The 23578-nt window shown below is 34.8% G+C and overlaps 1 protein-coding gene across 2 annotated transcripts in view; it reads left to right on the top strand.

Moving 5' to 3' along the window:
• Positions 1-23578, top strand: part of MAP3K2 (mitogen-activated protein kinase kinase kinase 2) — an 80647-nt gene that overhangs the window by 43805 nt on the left and 13264 nt on the right. The window contains exons 4-15 of one of the 2 annotated variants that reach the window (XM_045777739.2): positions 194-234; positions 1550-1649; positions 6809-6922; positions 7306-7393; positions 11882-12012; positions 12828-12907; positions 14280-14347; positions 14522-14617; positions 14982-15188; positions 16646-16794; positions 17169-17300; positions 21338-21467. In XM_045777739.2, coding sequence (XP_045633695.1) covers positions 194-234; positions 1550-1649; positions 6809-6922; positions 7306-7393; positions 11882-12012; positions 12828-12907; positions 14280-14347; positions 14522-14617; positions 14982-15188; positions 16646-16794; positions 17169-17300; positions 21338-21467 — 1336 coding nt within the window. The remainder of the gene's footprint in view (positions 1-193; positions 235-1549; positions 1650-6808; positions 6923-7305; positions 7394-11881; positions 12013-12827; positions 12908-14279; positions 14348-14521; positions 14618-14981; positions 15189-16645; positions 16795-17168; positions 17301-21337; positions 21468-23578) is intronic. The other variant, XM_045777740.2, reaches the window with a different exon arrangement.

Consider the following 23578-nt stretch of genomic DNA (forward strand, 5'->3'; position numbering starts at 1 on the left):
ATTCTCAAGCCAGCTGTTTGGTAGACACTATCAATTGATTGGAGTTCACACTGAAAATGAAACCCTCCTTTCCCCCTGCTCCATTTTAAATGAGTGACCAAGGGGAAAAAAAAACGAGTGACTAAGAAAAAAATAACCTAGAAATTCTAGAAATTTTGTCTGATCTCTGAAACGATTTATTGTTTCATTACAGAATGATATTCGAGTCAAATTTGAACATAGAGGGGAAAAAAGGTAAGGAAAGAAACATTACATATCAGTTTATTAATTTAATCAAATGAGTTATAATCAAAGCCATTAGAGGTTTTTTTCTGGACTTTAGTGGAGGTTCATGGCTTACAAATTGAGAATGGAATAGTCCTTGGTAATGTGTAACGTGAACTTAGAATCTGTCAAAATTTAAGCTAAACATTAGAAATGATTGTTTTTATTTTAGAAAATAAAAAAGGTCATTGCATAATGCAGCTTTTAAATATTACCATTCCCTTTTATTTTTAGTCAGGGGAAATTAAATATATTTCTCCTTATCATAATTGTATCATCCCTTCAGATATTTTATAGAACTTATATACATGGAGTTAACATTCATAATTTTGATTGAGAGGCCTCAATCATATGACTTGTATAAATTAGTAACTTTGAGAAAGATGAGTTGGAATGGTGGCTATAAATTAATCAGCAAAGGCCTAGCCTTCCACTGGATATCTCTATCTTAATGCAGTGGTGGAGGGTGGTGGTGGTGGTTGACAACAAAATTGCTAGCAAGGCCTAATAGGAGTTAATGAAGATGGGATTTCATTTCTGTTATTAGTGTCTCATTGAAATTCATTTAATGAAAGAGCTATCCATTTTAAGGACTTTAAAAAGGCTCATAAGTCATATAACCTGAAGATGTATAAATGCTTTACACAGTGATGTCTACAAAAATGGGTTATACCAGATATACCATCCTGCTGTCCAATCTACTTTTTCCCCACTTATTGTTCTTTAATGGATATTTTCTCAGTTCTTTCCCATTCATTGAGCACTATTTATTAAGTAGCATAAGTACTGGTCCGTGAAGGAATAAAGTGAGTGAAACAGACATGGTCCTTCCCCCTTACAGAGTTTACAGCCTGGTGCAGAAATCTCCCAAGTTTAAGTGCATGCCTCCCCATGGGGATTGCAGGCTAATGCTTTGCTACATAGGAAGAAAATATTAGAATTTAAAATTTTTAATTTTTAAAAAATACTTATTTTGGGGATATACTTACATGATATATAGGTGCTCAAAAATGTTGAGTTGATAAGGGTACAGAAATCAAAATTTAAATCCCCAGGGAACAACTTCATGCTTTTTAACAGTTTCATTGCATTCCATTATATTGATGTCACGTAGTTAAGTTTAATTTTAATCACTTTCTTCAGTGAACATTTTACAATTGCTTTTTAATATTCATAAAACAGTTTCAGACTTAATTGTGTGTTTCTCTACCAAAGAGATAGCTGTTGTAAATGTTACTTAACTATGCCTAAGAAAATTAATTATCTTAAAATTCTGTCTGTGTAGAATCCTTCAGTTCCCCAGACCAGTTAAACTGGAAGATCTGAGATCTAAGGCTAAAATTGCCTTTGGACAGTCTATGGATCTCCATTATACCAATAATGAGGTAAACTTGTAGAGTTTAACTTTCAGTAGCTCCTATTTTGAAAAGTAGTATGTTCATTTAAGAGACTGTTTTAGGAATGTTTATTTAGGGATTGATAAGGTTATGGTGTGTTAGAGAAATAAAATACTACAAGTAAATTTATAAATTTTAACTAACTGAAATGGATTTTTTTCCCATTGTGGAAGGTATTGTGAAAGATGCTACTGTGCAAATAATTGAATGAGAATATATTTCTGAAGGAGGAAATATATGTATTACTTAGAAGTTTGCTGCTGGGGCATCTGGGTGGCTCAGTCAGTTAAGTGTCTGACGCTTGATTTTGGCTCAGGTTGTGATCTCAGGGTCGTGAGATCAAGCCCTGAGTCAGGCTCCCTGTTCAGTGGGGAGTCTGCCAGAGATTCTCTCTCCCTCTCCCTCTGCTCCTTCCCCAGTTTGCACGTGCGCTCTTTCTCTTTCTCTCTCTCTCAATAAATAAATAAAATCTTTAAAAAAAAACTTTGCTTCTTATGTATGTTTTTATTATCACTCTGTGTACTTTTTGGTGAACTGTCTTATTTTCTCATTCTCTGCACTTGGCTATAGAGACAATAGAGCTTTGGTAGTCAGATAGTTTAGTTAAAACTTTAAAAGGATTATTTTCATATTGGTTAGGACATGATTAGATCGTTATATTTATGTTTGTGAGTCAGTACATGTGATCTTAAGGGCTTGCTCTGGCACTGAGGAGCTGTGTTCTGGAAAATCCTCTTTTGAACTATCTGTAAAACTCAGATTGGATTAGATAATCTCTGAGGTTTCTTTCAGATCCTGTGAGATCTCAAGATCTTGAATCTTAAAATTTTCAGGGACATTGGGGTTGATTGGTTAATTTGTTGTTTTCCTTAGAAAATACTGGTTGAATTTGGCAGGCATAATGCTGTGATTTATGAATTGGAGCCCTGCATGGAGTTTATAGACTTGTGGTAAAAGCATACAATTAAATAATGAGTTGTTCAAATATATGAGGTTCTTTGAAGGACATGCATAAAATACCGTGAAAAAGAATAAAGGCAAGGCAGTAGGTGTTCTGTTTAGATAGTACGCTAAGAACTGAGGTGGTAATGTTTAATTACTGTGACTTGAGGTATGAAAAGCCAAACTTGCAAATAGTTTGAGGGGAAGAACATTCCTGGTAGAGAGAGCAGCTGAGAAAAGTGCCTACAGAGATCCTAAGATGGAAAAGACTAATATATTTTAGGAATAGAAAAAGTGCCAATGGGAGTGGAGTAACGGTAGAGAGCTTAGTAAAAATTAACTTGAGAAAACATGTGAATGCTTTGCCAATGTTAAAGAATTGTGCAAATAAATATTTTCAAATATTAGATTTTCAAATGAATTATTTAAAGCAAAAAATATGCTGATTAGTTTGTCTAAAGAAACGCTTACTGATGAAAGCAGAAAATATTTTGATAAAGTAAAAATCTGTATCCAAACAAATAATATCCCTGAACAAAGTGATGAGTATCATACTGTAGTAATACCTTAAAATTTCATTTTTCAAATACTTTTTGGGTTTTCAGTTAGCCATGAACACCTCTTGTTGCCTGGCCCTGTGTTGGCACTTATTATTTCTGTTGTGCTGGCCTTAATTTCCAGCTGTCAGCCCCTGAGACTCTGAGGGCTTTTCAGAGGTACAGCTGTAGGGTCTACACCTAAAGTACATGTGGGGGTGCCAGGGAGGTGATGGGAGAATTAGACTCAAGGATGGGATGGGAGGTGGGAATGGATGGGTTCCACTTAATCACAGTGGTAACTTGTTGGATAACACACCCTTTATGGGCCTCCTTCCCTGACTTCCCCATTCCCCTACCATATTCCTAGAATCTTTTCCCATATAAACAGGCTTGAATTTGATTCTTTATTTCATGGTATGCTTTTAGGGGAACCAGGTATATCTTTGTTTTTGTTTGGTCTAAAATTATATCATGGAAAACTTTAAAATGTCAAGATATATTAAGGCTACAATATTGTCTTGACGTACCAGTCTAAAAGGTCTATCAAGAGAAATGAGATTAGTCTGACATAATTTGTTCATATTGTATCTGTTCTAGCTCCTAGAATTGCTGTTTCTTTTCTGAGTTCTCCCAAATTATTTATATAATTTTTTTTAGAGTTTTCTTGAGGATTGACATCAAGCTAACTAATCTGTAGTTTCAGGAACCTTCTCCCATTTTGTAAAAATTGGAAAATTTCTCCATTTTCAGTTTCTTTTTCTCATGCTTTCTGAAGGATTTCTGGTGAGTGCTTCTGCCATTATGGTGGCCTCTTGGCAGGAATGTAGTAGAAGAGACATTAGGGTAAGAACAATTTCTTGAAACTAAGATTCTGTGAGACTCTGTGATTCTGTGAGTTAATCATGACAAACTCAGTGCGTGCCCTTCAACACTGTGGTGACTTATAAAGTCTTAGTTTTGTGGACTTGGGGACAAGCGAAAAACTCATTTATACTGCTTATTATCCCAGTTCTGTAGCTATTTATTTCTAGTATAGTATAAATCCCTGTGTTCTAAAAGAACCATTATTCTATAAACTTGTACCTTGCTAGAATTGAAACAGTGTGAAAATGTAAGCTGGGATTGGTTGGGTTTGTTAGTTGGGTTCCTCTTTATTTAATAGTGGAGAGAGAGAGAAAGAATGGAGAGAGAATGTGTGTGTGTGTTGTCATGGGAGATGAGTGTGAGAGTGTTGAGGCAAGGTAAGTGGTTTTCTAAGATCTTTCCCATTTTAGATAGTTAGAGGAGGGAAGCCTGTTTATGGACTATTATCATGTTTCACTATGTAAAGTCACACAAATAAGTCACTTCTTTCAAATTTAGGTTCTATTTAGTGGGTTTTGGGACTCAATTTTTAGTTTACAGAAAGGATTTATATTGACAACTAATATATCAATATTAAAGCAGAGGGAAATTTTCATGAATGAGGCTGAAATGAATTCACCAAGCAGGAAAACATTGTGTGATTTATTTAATATAGACAAGTTGGGACTTGTTCTTGACTCTTAGTCCTTATTGTAAAATTGATGATAGGTGACCTTAGAACATATAAGGGGTCACATTAGAACCGTAAAGTAGTCCAGACTACCAATCCACATACTCCTCCAGAATGCCCAGATTTCACATTAGCTAACTGAAGAACAGAATCATTTATGTTAATATTCTGTTACTGTGTTTTAAATTAGTGTCTTTAACCCCCAAAAGCAACAGTATCTTGGAGAAGTAAACAATCCAATTATTAATAAATATTGTAGTTAAAGTAAACATTCAGGTTTTCCCCTGAAATGAAAAACTGGAAAAAATAATCATCATTGCTTTAAAATGTTTTCTAGTGCTTAAAATATAATTAAAAATACTAAAGATAGGAACAAGATATATTAATATGGTTCATAATTGATAGGAAAATGAAAGGTTATTCTTTTTCCAAATGCTTATTCTGTGATACCAAACAGTTAATATTCTTTTTTTATTAGAAAAATTCTCATAGAGGGAAAAAAGGCCTGGTTAGTAGGTCAGTTGGAATAGTACAAAACGACTAAAGTAGCTACAAAAAGAAATTGGGAATATAATTTCACGTACACATTAAGTAAATTTAAGTGGATTGCATGATAGAATTCACATTAGTCCAGAATCCACATTATTTGTGTTTGGCAGCCTTTATTAAAACAAGGACTATTTTCCATAAAGAAATCTGCAGAGAATGCATACCATGTCGGCTGAGACGTTTAGTTACAGAGGAAGCTTTTACCTTATAATATCCATTAAACAGTATTTACCAAGTGTTTGCTCTTTGCCATGCTCTTTGTCAATTATTAGTGTCCTTGTCCTAAAGGAATTTATACTGTAGAGGACCCCAAACTAACTAGGCCTTTACATTTGAATGGCTTCTATACTGTACTTAATTAGAGCAGGGTAACAGGTATGGAATATGTTCGTTTGTTTTTATTCTGTCCGTTCTTCAGTGAGATGGAATATACATTGAAAAGTTTACATTTTTAAAAAAAGTTTTAATTTTCTTAAGTTTTGTAAATCATGACTTTCTCATAGACTTCTCAGGCGCTTTTGTCCTTTATTTATTTTAAAGATTTTATTTATTTATTTATTTATTTATTTATTTATTTATTTATTTATTTAAGATTTTTATTTGATAGAGACAGCCAGCAAGAGAGGGAACACAAGCAGGGGGAGTGGGAGAGGAAGAAGCAGGCTTTTAGCGGAGGAGCCTGATGTGGGGCTGGATCCCAAAACGCCGGGATCACACCCTGAGCCGAAGGCAGACGCTTAACGACTGTGCCACTCAGGCGCCCCTTAAAGATTTATTTTAGAGAGCGAGCCAGTATGCATGCATGTGCATGGGGGAGAGGGTTATGAGGAGAAGAGGGAAAGAGAATCCTCAAGCAGACTCCCTGCTGAGTGTGGAACCTCACATGGGACTCAGTTCCAGGAACCTGAGATCATTACCTGAACCAAAACCAGGAGTCGGCTGCTTAACCCACTGAGCCACCCAGCACCCCTGCTTTTGTCCCTTATGACATCTGACCCATGAGAGAACTAGTGAAAGCATATATCCACATTTAGGGTTTACTTTGGATGGCTGACCCATTTAGCTTATTTGTTTAGAGTTTAGTGGTCAAGTCACCAGGGTCAGAGATGAGAGCCCAAGTGGACTGTAGATTGCAGGTACATTGCTAGTGGCCCACTCCATGGCAACTGCTACAGATGTTCATTGTATTTGCGATGTTGATAAGCACTCTAGTTGAGAATGCAAATCCATAGTTACTATAGAGAAAAATGTGAGAGTTTCATCAGTGCAGATGAAATATAGTACCTTTATTTTATATAGTTTTTGTGTGTGTTCTTCAGTGCTGTTTGGGATGAAGATACAATACCTTACGTTTCACATCTTTATGGGAATGTCCTAGAAAATTGTCCTTATGATTTTAGTGGTAGTAGGATGGGAAGAGTATAATGATTTAGATACATTTATTCATTCAGAATTTCATTATACTGACAAATGAAAGAGCCAGGGTATTTTGAAATTTGTAATTCCATAGTAACAGAGATGCTCCTGAAAGGACTTGACCTGTTGGGATGGTTGCATGATTCATTATGTTCCTTTATGTTTAGTTGGTAATTCCATTAACTACCCAAGATGACTTGGACAAAGCTGTGGAACTGCTGGATCGTAGTATTCACATGAAGAGCCTCAAGATATTACTTGTAATAAACGGAAGTACACAGGTACGAATTGAGACTTCTTTCAGTGAGGATTATAGGATTTATGCCAGTGAAAGTCAGTATATGAAACATAGTTACAGTCTGTATCATTGATACTTTTTCAGTGTAATGGAATGTAAACTTACATATTGAATTGCTATAGTTTAATATCCTTGCCCCTCAAAACTGTGTAGCCAAAATTATAAATAAGTGTAATATACTGTACATATGAAACTAATAGAAATACTGAGAACTTGGGAAGAATTATGCTGGAATTAAAATTTCAAAGAGATTTGATAAGACCTACAAACAATGTAGAATATCTAGGTTGTATTTGGTATGGGAAAGAATTCTGTTTGAAGCCCCAAGGGAGAAGAATAGCATTAATCATCCTTTTTTCTTTGTAGGCTACTAATTTAGAACCATTGCCATCACTAGAAGATTTGGATAACACAGTATTTGGAGCAGAGAGGAAAAAGCGGCTTTCCATAATAGGTAAGAATGCTAGTGTCTGAACCATAAAATGGGCAATATCTCAGTTTCTTCTCCATCCTTTAACGTAGGGTAACACCTAAACATAACCATGATAAATAGCAGCCTACCTTTGTACTCTCTGTAATTTTTCTCAGTCAACTATGTTCTAGTTTCTGATGTTCCTTGAAGAGTTATGTCAAATGTTACAAGATAAACAATCACCAACTTAAATATTTGTTTTCTTTATGTACCTAGGGTATTTTAATATTTAACAAATTTAAGTAAAACCTCAAAGAGCTTCTAATTGTACAAATAAACTGAACGGAAGAAATTAAAAGTAATTCTAATATACTTAAATTAAGGGATTGGACTAAATAAGCCTTTCTCTAAGTTTTTGTCATTACATCAAAATGAATTGCTAACAGTTTCCAGATTGTTGCTTTCTTAGTATTCAGTATTCGTCATTAATAATAGATTGTTAAAATTAAGCTTGTAGTATACAAAGAAACAATGGATCCCGTGTATTGTCAGTTTTGAAGGAGGTCTAGTAGAGAGGTGTGGGCAAGGCAGAGGTGCTCTAAACTCCCCAGTTCAGTGGATCTTCTTCAATTAGTATAAAACATTGATAATCTGCATTTTTATGTGATAAAAGTATTACATTGCTCAAAAACCACTGGTATAAATGTTTTTTAACAGGGCAGTGAATGTGATCATTAAAAACAGCATGAAAACATATGGATTTGAAAGGGAAAGGTAGAAGAGGTGAAACATGACTGGAGAGGGAGAAACAGAAGAGGGGGCAGAATAAGAGATGTTGGGAATCCAAGAGTGGTAACAGAGGAAGATTTTTAATAACAAAAGAAAAGATTAAATTGGTGTGTGGGACCCCCCCAAAATCTGTTATTCGTCTTCTGTTTTGGAACCGCAGAAGAAGCTATTTTATAACTAGTTCCTTCTAAGTATCTGCCTTACTTAAGTCCTACTTTTGGTTTCAGAAATGCTGGAAATGTGAACAGCAGAGATGATACACAAGTAAAATAGAAATTGCTTATTATCTTCATTCAAATATATTTTGTTATAGTTCAGAATTTTGGTGAAAGAACATTAGGGATGCCTGAATTCAAATTCCATCTCTCTAATTAACTTGAGACAAGTAACTTTGTTCTCATCCTTAAACCGTGGGATTCTTGGGCGCCTGTGTGGCTCAGTTGGTTAAGCATCTGCCTTTGGCTCAGGTCATGATCCCAGAGTCCCGGGATCGAGTCCTACATTGGGCTCCCTGCCAGCAGGGAGTCTCCTTCTCCCTCTGCCCTTCACCCTGCTTGTGTTCTCTCTCACTCATTCTCTCTCTCTTTCTCTCAAATAAATAAAGTCTTAAAAAAAAATCATGGGATTCTTGTGGCAATAAATTAAGAGAACTCTTTTAAAGAGCATTTTGCTTTTCAAACTAGAAAACATGACTGTTATTAAACATACATTTCTTTCTTCACTCCCTTATCACATAGTATTTATCATTTTAAAGTAAAAAATTGCCAATTCACTCTAGTTGTATTAGAATAAGCTGAATGCATTAAATTGACATTTTAAGTTCATTTTGAATTAAAACTGTACTGAATACCTCACTCTTGTCCTACTAGTAAATATTCTTATTTAAGTGCTAGCATAAGAAGAAACTGGAAATTGTAATATAGAAAATTATTGACCTTTTATTGGCCCCCTCTTTACACTTGGAATGGCTTTTATAGATATGACATTTTTCCTTATTTGTTGACAGTTATTCTCTTTAATTATTTTCATAAAAGATAGCCATTGGAAAAACTACCTTTGGGATGGAGTGTATGCTGGTGTGGAGGTCTCAACCAAGAGTGATTTGGGATATCCATTACCATCAAAAGTTAAGAAAAATGGGTTATCTTTGGGTATACATACCCAATAGTGGAATTATATGGTCATATGGTAGTTCAGTTTCTAATTTTTTGAGTAATCTTCTCCATACTGTTTTCCACAGTGGTTACACCAATTTATATTTCCCCCAACAGTTCATGAACTATCCTTTCACATCCTTTTTTTGTACCTGTTGTTTCATGTGCTGTTGATTTTAGCCATTCTGATAGGTGTGAGGTGATATCTCATTGTGATTTGATTTGCATTTCCCTGATGATGAGTGATGTTGAGCATCTTTTCTTGTGTCTTTTGGTAAAGAAAATGAGATGCAAAGAAATTCGAAGAAGAAAAGCTAATTCGAAAAGTTATATGCATCCCTGTATTTTTTGTAGCATTATTTACAGTAGCCAAGATATGGATACAACCTAAGTGTCCATGGATAGATGAATAGATAAAGATGTGGTGTATATATATACAATGCTATATTGATGAGCCATAAAAAAGAATGAGATCATGCCATTTGTGGCAACACAGATGGACCTAGAGAGTATTATGCTAAGTGAAATAAGTCAGAGAAAGACAGATACCATCTGATTTCACTTATATGTAGAATCTAAAAAACAAAACAAATGAATAAACAAGCAAAAACCAGACTCTTAGATACAGAGAAAAAAACTAGTGGTTGTCAGGGGATTGAGGGGTTGGGCAAAATAGGTGAAGGGGATCAAGAGGCACAAACTTCCAGTTGTAAAATAAGTTTGTCATGGAGATGAAAAGCACAGTGTAGGGAATATAGTCAATGATATTGTAATAACACATGGCGATAGATGCCAACTACACTTAGAGTGGTGAGCATTAGAATTGTCAGATCACTGTGTTGTATACCTGAAATTGTTTTAACATTGCATGTCAACTAGACTTCAATAAAAATAAAGTAAATGAAAAGAAAAATGAGTTATTAAGTAAGGAGATGAAGAAACTTTCATAGCAGTTTTTCTTCTCTATCTCCTTTTAGTAGTGAGTATACTGATCTTCTTTTGTAAATAAGGGTATATGGAAGGAATAAAAATACTAGGGGCAGAGTGATCATAGCTGTTACAAAGCTTAAGTAAATCCCTGGCTCAGAGTTGAGTTCCTAATTATTTCAGAGTCAAGTAGAAAGTTTTCTTTTCTGTGTACATCTCTTGGTAATCCTTTTGTTCTCTTTCTCCCTATCTCCTCACTAAGAAATGTTGGCATATACTTGCAGTGACCCTTTTTATAAGGCAAAGCCTTTTTGCTTTAAATCTGACCAAAAGTTAAATGCTCACATAACTTCCCCATATCTTTTTTTTAATAGTTTAATTTGAAAATATTCAGAGAAAACGGGAGAGTTGTGTTAACAAACAATGTTACTTCTATAAAACCAGGTAAAAATAAAGTGGATTATTGTCTCATAAGAAATGATGTGATTTATTAGATGAACTATATTAGATTTTCTCATTTTCTAAACTGTGAAGAAATTTAAATGCCAGGAATATGGCTTGTCATAAAACCTAATTTTAAAGTACCCAAGAATAAAATTCAGGATTCCAATTTGAAAGCACTCGAATATGGCCTAAGTGATTTAAGAAGTAATCTCACTTTAGGTTTCTTTGGGTTTTTTTCTAAATTTACTTTTTTTAATTATGTTCAGTTAGCCAACATACAGGACATCATTAGTTTTTGATATAGTGTTCAACGATTCATTAGTTGTGTGTATCACTTTAGGTTTCTAAAGATTAAGGAAAGGGAACGGAAAGAGCATCATGGAGCCAAATGTGCATAACATTTGTTCATTATGAGTAATTTTACCACAACAATACCTTTGCAAAGGAGGGATTTAGTCTGTTTGTTTACCCTAAGTGCTGGCTTTACGTATTTTTTAGTCTATTTTTAAAATTCGAATATAATTAACATACAGTGTTATGTTAGTTCAGGTGTACAATTTAATGATTCAGGAGTTCTGTACATTTCTCAGTGCTTGTCAAGATAAGTGTACTCTTAATTCCCCTCACCTGTTTCACCTGTCCTCACACCCACCTTCCTTCTGGCAACTACCAGTTTGTTCTCTAAGAAAGGAGGGATTTAGTCTTTCATTGACAGATGAGGAAACGGGTTTGTGGGGATTGGGTAACTTTACCAAAGCCATACAGTTGATAAATAACTAGAACTGAGATTTAAACGGGTCTAAAGCCCACATTCTTTCCACTACGTTATGATGCCTTCCATAAGTTCCGTTAAAGGGTAACATATATCTAGGTACAAATGATCCTTGGAAGTTCACAAGCAGTGGCATCTAAAAATCTTTATTATAATATCAGCCCCATAATGCAGTTGTCAGCAGTTAGAGGAACATACCACCTAATAAGTATAAATGAATATTACAGTGAGGTTAATAATTATAGTAGGGTGAGAGTTTAAAAAGGTATAAATACGTTTGAAGATTTATAGAACTGAATATTCGGATAAGTTTTAATATAAACTGGATTTCAGTAGCTAAAATTATTGGTAGTATGGTCCAGAAATCCTGTGTGCATATTTAGTTGAAACAAAAATTAGTTCCCAGTTGATATTTATAAAATTGTATAATTTTTTTCCTTTGAGGTCCCACTAGTAGAGATAGAAGCTCCCCTCCCCCAGGATACATTCCAGATGAATTACACCAGGTTGCCCGGAATGGGTCATTCACCAGTATCAACAGTGAAGGAGAGTTCATTCCAGAGAGCATGGACCAAGTAAGCAAAAGTTGGATGTCATTTTTCATTTCATTTAAAGGGGTGTTGTCAGGATTTGTGTGGTTCGGCTAGTATCCTATGTGTGTGTGAGTGTGTGACCTCTTCTCCCATCCTATATCTTCCCTTTTAAGTGAGCAAAATAGTAAAACACATAGGAAAATGTCAACTAACTTATATGTGCCTGTGTGCATTCATGTATAAACAAAGCTGGAGTAAGGCTGGTTTTCTTACTTTGCTCATCTATAAATAAATGAATGCATTTGTTTGTAATCATGGGGTTAACATTCAGATTTTTGACAGTTGAAAGATAGAGTAAAATTTCAAATATTTAACTTTGTGAGGCTTACGTTTGTCAACTTTGTAAAACGTTTTTAAATGTTTTAATAATGTAGTAGTCATGGTGTCATTTCTCAGTTTGAGTGGTGGGAGTATTGTTCAGTGTTGAGTAAGCAAAGTTATGTGAAATCTTTTAGCTTTTAGTTATTAAGCTAATAGTCTATAGAGAAAATATTTTTCTCTTAGGTAATTTTGAAGTTACCTACCTATAAGGGATCACTACATTTAAAACATTAAAAAATTAGTACTCTGAGGGGAGGTGACTGCTTTTAGATATGGGGTCTTTTGGGTACTGAAAGTGTTCTCGGATACTGGTGAGGGTTGCACAGCTCTCAATATACTAAAAACCACTAAACTGTACACTTTAAATGGGTGAATTTTACAATATATGAATTATATCTCAATAAAGCTGTTTAAAAGAAACTGGTAACTTCTGGTTATATCACATTGAATCATGGAGGAACTCTTTATTTTTCTAGATGCTGGACCCATTGTCTTTAAGTAGCCCTGAAAATTCTGGCTCAGGAAGTTGTCCATCTCTTGATAGTCCTTTGGATGGGTAATATTGATTGTAGTTCTCATTTTTTAATATATGTGGGTAAATATGTGTATATATAGCATGTCAGAGGAATGTAATTGATACTCGTCTATACTTAGGGCAAATGAATTTTTTCACAGTTTGGACAAATCCCTTAACCTCCTAGGTTAAGATACCCTCCTGGGTATCTTTATCAGGTAAAATGAGATCTGTTTATGAATATTTCTGCTTGGCAACATTTTATGTTTGAAGCTAAATGCAAACTTAGAATTTATGTATGTTTACTTTTAAAACTCTTTTGGTGGGGTGCCTGGGTGGCACAGTTGGTTGAGCTTCCAACTCTTGATTTTGGCTCAGGTTATGATCTCAAGGTCGTAAGATTGAGCCCCCACGTAGGGCTTTGCGCTCAGCGTGAAGTCTGCTTTGGACACTCTCTCCCTCCTCCTTTACCACCCCTCTTTTGTGTGCATGTGTGTGCACATGCATTCTCTCAAATAAATAAATCTTTAAAAAAATACATTTAGTTTTGGAGGTTTCATGAGTTGTTTCACCTGTTCAGGATTACATTCATTCTGGCACCAAATTATAGATAACGTACTTTCTTGGTAACTGTGGCCCAGTATGTTGGCTGTCATTTAAAATTTAAGTACTTTTGTTTTGTGAAATAGCAGTTCAGGAATATAACTTGGGTGAAGTTGCAACTGTGAATTTTTTGTTACAGGTGCTCCTTCTCTCCTGGTCTCAATAAGACAGTGTTTGTTTACATGTAGCACACAGAGTCCATAAAATCTTTACCTATTTGATCTCCTCTGGGATTTCGTTTTGGAGCAAATTCTGAAAATGTAATACTTCATGGGAATACACATTTAATTTTTTTTACCTGTACACATGAAACCTTTGTGCCCGTGTCTACCTCAAGATAGATATTTGAAACATTTAAGAAATTCAGGGAAGTAGTAATGTGAAAGCTGTATATTGAACTCTTAATATTTGAGAGTACTGAGCACTATGTATTCACACCCACTTGATGAGTTGGAAATTATTATCTTGTTTTTATAGATATGGAAAATCTCAGAAAGGTGATATGCCAAGGTTGCAACTGCTAGTTAAGTGGTAGAGCTAGGTTTGAAACACAGGTGTTTGCCAACATCCATAATTCCAAAACTTACCATTTTTGCTGCTGTGCCCTATGGGCTAATTTTAAAAGCCAGGCTTTTGCCTCCCTGCACCAAAAAGTGTTAAAAAAGATGTCTTTTTTTCAGTTAACATTTCAGACTGAGCTGCTTTATTCTTATGTATATGTATATATGTATAATTTCCACACATACATATACTGATATTTTAAATGTCTTATTTACATTCTGTTCATTTAACATGACATTTTTATTTTTAGAGAGAGCTATCCAAAATCACGAATGCCTAGGGCACAGAGCTACCCAGATAATCATCAGGAATTTTCAGGTTAGACTCTCCGTATTCTAAATGTTTAAATATTTATGTCATTAAACAGTGCTTTGGCTGAGAGGGAGAGGGGAATTTCAAAAAAAGAAATGAATAAAAATGTGTAAATGTGTTTTTTATTTAAAATTAGAGATATTTGACTTTTTTATAACATATAACTTTCTTATATCTCAGTAGACTATGATAACCCTATATTTGAGAAATTTGGAAAAGGAGGAACATACCCAAGAAGGTATCATGTTTCATATCACCATCAAGACTATAATGATGGTAAGTTTCTGGCAATTAGACCACAGCTTGTTAAAAATCTCAAAAATAAAATCAGAATTTTAAAATATCATAAATAAACCATTAGAAATAAATTTGTTCTAAATCATTTAGTTTTCTGCTTAAAACAATTTTTGAAAGGAATTAGGTAACTAAAACTATGCTAATATCTTAGGTTTATGCCAGTTTACCTCATACTACTCTTAAGTTTAAAAATATGTAATCAAATAAGCATTGCTATTTCTGTTTCTTAGCATAGTCAAGTCTAGTCACAAGACAGACATCTGTACCTTATGTTACAAATTTTAAATACTTTCAGTTATAACATGAAGAAAAGTTGTAAGGTAATTCTGTTTTGATTTTCTAGGTCGTAAAACTTTTCCAAGAGCTAGAAGAACCCAGGGGACCAGCTTCCGGTCTCCTGTGAGTTTCAGTCCTACTGATCACTCTTTAAGCACTAGCAGTGGAAGCAGTATCTTTACCCCAGAGTATGATGATAGTCGAATAAGAAGAAGGGGAAGTGACATAGACAATCCTACTTTGACTGTAATGGACATCAGCCCACCCAGCCGCTGTAAGTAATGGAAATTGGCACAGTGAGTGTTAGTAGAACTTCTGCAGAACTTTATAGTATTAAAAGGAATAAATACCAAACCAGTCCTCAGGGTGAGACAGACTTCTCAAAAAAGGTAAAAAGAATGTTTCTAAAGTTGGTTGGAATGTCAGGTATAAGCTAATTACTTTAGCTGATTCTTTTCTCTTTTGTTAGTAAAATTGTTACCAACTTGTCATTTATTCAAATATGACCTTTAAGATATAATCTAGGGGGGAGAATGGTGTGTGGAGAAATGATTATAGTACAGTATTTAATCTAGATCTTGAATGTGAGTAGGATTCACCAGTTCAGGAGGTAATATATGCAGGAAGACATGGCATGTTCTGAGAATGGGGTTCTTACTTGAAACCATAGGAAAAGGACTAGAATGGTAATTAAGGCCAGATCATGGAGTATTTGGACTTTATCATGTAAGTAGCGCATACCAAGATTTGTGCTCAAAGGTATTTATTGCAGCAGTCTTTGCATACTTCACATTCATCCCTTTTGTGCTAGTATTGTCATATTTACATTTACGCTTGTGACCTAATACTACGTTGTTGCTGTTTTTGCTTTAGACAGCTATTTTTTTTGAAGTAATTGAAAATAAGAGAAGAATATCTTTTATATATCCTTCACTTTATTTCTGTAGACCTAGGAGTTTGTAGATTATAGATTATGTAGATCCCAGATTCTATCAGGTATCAAATTCTTAAAAGAATTGCTTTTAACCTTTCTTGTAACTCTGCTGGTAATGAATTCTTTCAGCTTTTGTTTGTTTGAAAAAAATCTTTTTTTCTCCTTTATTTCTGAAAGATTTTTTTTTTTCTGGGTATAGAATGCTGGGCAGTTTTTTTTTCTGTTAGCATTTTAAAGCTCTCTCTCCATTGTCGTCTTCTGGCTTGTATACTTTTTGAAGAAAGGTCTGCTGTAATTTTTATCTTTATTCTTCTGTATTTATAATTTATGTATATTTATGTGTACACTTATTCTTTATTCTTGCCTCTGGCTGCTTTCAAGATTTTCTCTTGTTAGAATGAGAGTGATATTCTTTCCAGCTTCCTACATTGTAACAGATGGAAAACTAACTACAAATATTGCTGCAATAAAGATTAGGAATAGTGCATCTGACAATCAGTGGTATCCTGGATTGAGTGAAAGATGCTATTACATTTTTAATCAGGGGGAGAATATAAACTTATTGGAAAAAAATAAGACGGGATATATGAGCCTTGTTTGGGTTTAGAATTCTTAGAAAATTGACTAAGGAGAAAAATATTCAAAGTGATGATCATTGTGAATTTGGATGATCATGATTTTCCCTTTATATCTAAGCATATTCAATTAAGGATATCACTAATGCAGTTTACTCATTTCGTCCTTAACCATTTGTGTGCCATTTGGCTGTTCCATTTTAAAAAGATGTTCTTTTTTAGCACCTCGTGCTCCAACCAACTGGAGATTGGGCAAACTGCTTGGCCAGGGAGCATTTGGCAGGGTCTACCTCTGTTACGATGTCGATACAGGAAGAGAATTGGCAGTTAAACAAGTTCAGTTTGACCCTGATAGCCCTGAGACCAGCAAGGTAACTACCCAAGCTACTTTGTCACATTTATAAGAAGCATTTTTACTAAATAAATATAACACAATAGAATTTTTGTTCTTTCTTAATACGAATTATTTGCAAAACAAATCAGTCTATAATTAGATACATTTATCTACTTTGTACTGTGAATTTTTTTTTCTCTCTTAGTGCTCAGTTATATTCCTAATCTGATTTAATGTTGCTTTAATATACCATCAAGGACTGTTACAAAAGTTACTGTCTAGAGACTTTAAAATGTTTATTCCTTGGGAAGCAAAAATCTCAGAATGAAATCACCATAATGGTCCATGAAGTCGAATGTTTTGCTTTACTTGCAATGCTATAAAGACTTAACAGTAAGTTCTGTCTTTCAGGAAGTAAATGCACTTGAGTGTGAAATTCAGTTGTTGAAAAACTTGCTGCATGAGCGAATCGTTCAGTATTATGGCTGTTTGAGGGATCCCCAGGAAAAAACACTTTCCATTTTTATGGAATATATGCCAGGGGTAAGTACATTTTTTGAAAATAGACATCTTCTCTTTAAAGTCTTAGATGAGGAAAGAAAAACAACAGAACTTTGATTATAAAATGTTAAACTAGTTATGGACATTAAGGATATTTTGGAAGTTTTAAATTAGAGCTGGGTAATATAATTTTGTTTTCTATCTTCATTTATCTTTGTATTTTTTAACTTATTTTTATTTCTATGTATTTCTGTGTTTTTTTAAGTCATTTAAAAACAATGCTGAGGTATACTAAAATAGGTTATAGATACGATAGCAGTCCATACTCAGATTTCCCTAAATGCTCTTAAAATAACCATAATAGCTGGTTTATCCAAAGCAGGATCCAATCCAGGACCACACGTTACCTTTAACTGTTATGTCCCTTACTTCTTTTTTAATTCAGAACATTTTTACATGACACAGGTTTGACAAAGAGACTGGGCTAGTTCTTTGACAGTCTCTTCTCATAGATTTCTCTATTTGCATCCTCATGGTGGTGTTTAATTTGTTCCTTTATCCTCTTATTTCCTATAAACTAGAAGTTAGATCTAATATCTAAATTAGATTAAAATTCAACATTTTTTTATTAGAATGCATCATAGATGATGCTGTGCATTTCATGTTGTATCCCTTTAGGAGATATACAATTTCTGGTTGTTCACTGTTAGTGATGCAAAGATTGAATGCTAAATTAGGATGATTGACATCCAGATTCCTTCAGTGTAAGGTTTTGTTTTTTCCTGAAGACCAGAAAGTAACCTGAGCTATTAGCAATGGCACATAAGAATATCTAGTTCCTGGGGTGCCTGGGTGGCTTAGTCAGTTAAGTGTCCAACTCTTGGTTTGAGCTCAGGTCATGATCTCATGGGTTATGAGATCGAGCCCCGCCCCCTGCATCCAGCTGCATGCTCAGTGGGCAGTCTGCCTGAAGAGTCTCTCCCTCTGCCCCTCCTCCTACTCATGTGCACATTCTCTCTCTCAGTCCCCTCCCTCTCCCTTTCTGTCTTTCAAATGAGTAAATCTTAAAAAAAAAAAAAAAGTCCAGTTCTGTTTCAGTCATCTAAGGTTTTTTTTAAACACAGATTGGTAATCTGCCTGAATCAGTGGTTTCAGTAGGAGTTGCAAAATGTGTCTTGCAAACTATCATTCCTTCTATGTTATTTTAAGTATTTGTAGGGTATATATTTTAATATTGATACTTTAATACATTGATACTTTGATATATTGATACTATAATATTGATTTTCAAGATGGTGATGTATTTATTCATTTAAAAATGCATGCATTCATATAATTTAATTGGTTTTATATGTTATGAAAAGATTTGATTTATGGGTCTTTAAGTGGATTGTTTATTAGAATTATATGTTTCATGTACAAAGTTGCAGTGTAAGCTTATGGATCAATATCGGATAGTCATGGTCTTAATCATCCTGTTTCACAAGACCAGCAGTTAAGTTTACTTTCTTCCTTATCATCATGAATAATTAGTTGTTTATTGCAAAGAGCCTGTTGACAAAGTAAATTAGTTTTTTTTTTTTTTTTAATTCCGTTGGAAAACAAGTGTGGGTGATATATTAAATGCCATAGAAATTTTAAAGCCTTTTGACCTGGTGATTTCACAGAAATTCATTTTATAGAAATAATTCAAAAGAAAGAAAAAGCTGTGTACATTTATTTTAGTATTATCTGTGATGGAAATATCAGTTCCCACAGTGGAAGTAAGTTATGATGGCATTGTCCAAGAGGATTGTAAAGGCTGTGTAGCAAAGTTGGAGGAAGTAGTTACAATAAGAGAAAATAATATAAGATACTTTTAAATAAAGATTATGATATTTTTAAAGTATCTGTATTTGGACAATGACAGAAGAAACTTGAAAATGTGTTATGTTGGGATTGTGATTGATTTTTCTCTTTTATTCAGATTTCCATTACTGTGCAATAAATATTTAAATTAGAAATAAAAGAATAATTCTGAATAAGTGTGAGTAGGGACGCAGATTATTGAAGATAAGATTAAATGGTTAATTGGTTAGAACTGATTGAAATCACAAATGGAAATGGGTGATCTTATAGATTTAGCGATCTTATAGATTTAGCAATCTTAAGACTAAGCCAGGACTATTCAGGAAGAGGTGTTAGATCATGTTTCTCATTAGCCCTACTTGGTTTTGTAAGGGCAACTGTCTCTTCAGAGTATAGGTTGTCATTGAAATCATTTTACTAAATTAATAATAGTTCATCAACAATCTTAAAATGAATTATACATATGCCAAGCCCAGGCATATATAGGCCAGACGTACATGGTCTTAGACTTTACTGAATTTCCAAGTTTGTGAATGATGCTATAGAATTTCTCTCATTAAATTTAGTATGATGGATCTTTTTGTGCCCTAGATTTCCTGGTTTGCCAAAATTGTCATTCTGTTTTTCAGTTTTCCCAAATGTAGCATTCTTTTCCTTAGGTTATCTAGAACTACTTTCAGAACAGAACCGTAACTTTATTTTCAGTCCCTAGACTAGCAGTTGATTTCTCTCTCTCTCTCTCTCTCTCTCTCTCTCTCTCTCTCACACACACACACACACACACACACACACACACACAGTTTTTTGCTGGCACAGTGCTTTGCAACCCATTCTGCTTCTTCACACTGAAGAAGAAAACTTTCTTTGGTACACGGGGGTAAATAGATGACATCAGTGGAGCTGTTAGCAGCTGTAGGCCACTGGCCCAACTACCCAAGGCCCAGAAAAGCCTTAAGTCTGTCACTTATTTTGCAGCCTACAAGTATTTGGGGGCTTATTATTTGGGCAGCTCAGTTCTAGGTATATTATTTTGTGTATTACTACAAGTAGACACATAATAAATAGACTGAACAAATGAGCCACATTGACTTACAGGTGCTTGGCTGCCTAAGGCTTTCCACACATGTCTTTCCAAGTTTGAGTCAGCAGAATTGCATCTTGCTTTCCCTTCAGGGATTGCTCATGGATAGTGGAAACAGCAAATGGTTAAACCTGTAAAGTCTAAGGAACTACTTTCATGTGACGTAGTACACCGTTGGCCAGAGCTCAAGGAAAGGCAGAAACATTTGGATATATTCTCTGTTTAAAAGAAAAGATTTTGTCCCTTAGGAATCCTTTTATTCCCATCTTTTAAAGTGCTGATTAGTCATCAAATTTGCACCTTAGAATCTACCAGTAGGGAAGGTTTTTCAAAATTTAAGTGCCAGTGTCTCACCTCAGAATGATTCAGCATTCTCAGAGATGGCACCTCATCCTGCCTTTAAAAACACGTAAGAAAATTTGAAATTCTTCTTTAATATATTTTCACGTTTTGAACTAGAATGTTGAGTATGTATATAAAGGAAAAACTTAAAAAATCACGTATGTGTTCTGATTTTTTAATCATATCCACTCTTTCTCCTGAAAAGTAAAGTAGCAGATATCAACAAAATAAATAAGATTCAAGTAGGGCATATTAAGAAGAGCAAATAGGAAAAACAAAAATATATTCAGGGCAAAAACAAGATTTTAAAAAACATGATCGCAAGGAACAAGAGAGAGAACATAGCCGTGGAAACAAGGACATCAGTCAAAAAATAGTTTAAAAGGCTTCTTTCAGGGGCGCCTGGGTGGCACAGCGGTTAAGCGTCTGCCTTCGGCTCAGGGCGTGATCCCGGCGTTATGGGATCGAGCCCCACATCAGGCTCGTCCACTGTGAGCCTGCTTCTTCCTCTCCCACTCCCCCTGCTGTGTTCCCTCTCTCGCTGGCTGTCTCTATCTCTGTTAAATAAATAAATAAAATCTTTAAAAAAAAAAAAAAGGCTTCTTTCAGCTATGACCATGCTCTTCCACAGGTCTAGTCAGGGAATATAGTAGAGTTTATGTTAAATTAGATGGCATATAATGTCCTCACTGAGAATTCCTGTACTCCCCAGCTAAAGCCTCCCACTCGTGAACTACAGATTCTTTTTTTAATAGTGGTTTTCATTTCAAACCATAGCATAGTTTTCTTTTGTTTTCTTTTATCTTAGGGTTCAATTAAGGACCAATTAAAAGCATACGGAGCTCTTACTGAGAACGTGACTAGGAAATACACCCGTCAAATTCTGGAGGGGGTACATTATTTGCACAGTAACATGATTGTTCATAGAGATATCAAAGGTAAGTAATGAGGTATTTTTTATTTTAATTACACAATTTTTTTGTGACTCTGAATGAAACAAGTGATATGATTAAGAAATTTAGCATTTAAATTACTACATCTAAATTACTACTTACTACACCTTAGGAAACAATTCTGCTTTCTCACTGACACAGTCAATATTCTGATTAGTCTTGATGTTCACGTCTCCACAAGTGGGTAGCTCATCTGTGGGGGGTCCACAGAATCAGTAAATTTCAAGTGATCATGAAAATGAGAACATGTTTTCATACATGGGACATAGGCATTGGAATATAGTGGTTAAGTGTAGGGTCCCTGACATCAGCTGGCCTGATGCAAATTTGGGCTTTATCCATCACTTTATGACCTTGGACAAGACACATAATCTCTCTATGCCTCAGTTCCTCATTTTTAAGGAGGATAATAATAGTGTCTAACTCATAGGGTTTTTGTAAGGATTAAACGAGTTAGTGTATATAATATGCTTAAAACATTGTATTTAGAAAACTCTCAAAAACTTAGCTATGCCGATGACATACTTTATGTCAAGATCATTTTTAAAGCCATGGTAATGGGTGTCATTACCTAGAGAGAGAATAAGAAGAGGGAAGAAGACTGAGCTTTGATGAACTCCAACTCAGTTAAACTCACTTTTTAAAACTCAGAAACTCGGCTGTTTGCAGGGAGCAGGTATGTAAGGGAAGTGCATGACGTGAGACAAAAGCAGTTGGCAGGGGTGTTTCACATTTGAGAGTGCTTAACACTGGTACTGCAGAGCATACCCAGAGGTCCGATTCTGTAAACACTGGGCTGTGACCCACATTTGAAGATCACTTTATTTCATCAGTAAAAATACATATGCACACACATATACAGTTGACCCTTTAGCAACACCGATTTGAACCATATGGGTCCACCTACTTATGGATTTTTTTTTTATATAAAGTGCAGTACTGTAAATGTATTTTCCTTGTGACTTTCTTATTAACATTTTCTTTTCTCTTGGGGCACCTGGGTGGCACAGCGGTTAAGCGTCTGCCTTCGGCTCAGGGCGTGATCCCGGCGTTATGGGATCGAGCCCCACATCAGGCTCCTCTGCTATGAGCCTGCTTCTTCCTCTCCCACTCCCCCTGCTTGTGTTCCGTCTCTTGCTGGCTGTCTCTATCTCTGTCAAATAAATAAATAAAATCTTTAAAAAAAAAACACACATTTTCTTTTCCCTAGCTTACTTTATCATAAGAATATAGTATGTAATACATATAATATACAAAATGTATGTTAAATGTATGTTATCAGTAAGGTTTCCAGTCCGCAGTAGGCTATTAGTAGTGTCACATCATAAATATGGTCATATTCAGGCCAAAGAGAACATTTCTACCCAGTTTCTGGTGACAGAATAAAATCTGCTGCAGAATGCCTGAGCCAGATCGCTTGTATGGAATGGAGCTTGTTAGTGAGTCTGAGAAGATGCGGACATGGCTCATGATCTAAAAGAAATAGGAACCTTTTACCTCAAGATCTGCCCAGCTTAGGCAGACCTCACTAGTCAAGTACAAAACCTGATAGCTTAAAGAACCACATAGGGAAATTGTTTGTGAATTATTCTATTAGGAATAATCTATTTAAGCCAGTTTCTCTCTAGCTTTCATAATGAGAAAAGGTAAAGGAACTGAGGGCAGCAACCCCCTAGGGGGTCCTCTTCTAACCTTGCCATGAAGAATGATAAACGATTCTGGTAAATGAGTTTGGAAGCAAGCAGATTTAAAAGCATTGCATAATGGGCAAATAGATTTGTAAGAGAAAAACAAGATATAAAACTGTATATGCAATATGATTTCAAGTTTGCAAAATTAAAGTATGACCTAGGAGAAGAATTTCCATATAATTAACAGTGATTATTTCCAAATGGCAGGATGAGTGATGGTTGTTTTCTTTTGCATACTTTTACTTTTTCTGTACTTCCCAAATTTTTATAATGTGCAATTTTTATTTTTACTTTTAATTTAGTTTTTTCATTGTGCAATTTTTAAATGGTGAGGGAAAAGGAAAGATGGTTGCTTTTAAAGTTAAAACCCATGAGCTTATAATGAAACTTAAGATAGAAACTAAT

The sequence above is a fragment of the Ursus americanus genome, chromosome 1 (genome assembly GCF_024610735.1).
Source record: "Ursus americanus isolate L20-20 chromosome 1, mUrsAme1.1.p, whole genome shotgun sequence".
Taxonomy (NCBI): Eukaryota; Metazoa; Chordata; class Mammalia; order Carnivora; family Ursidae; genus Ursus; species Ursus americanus.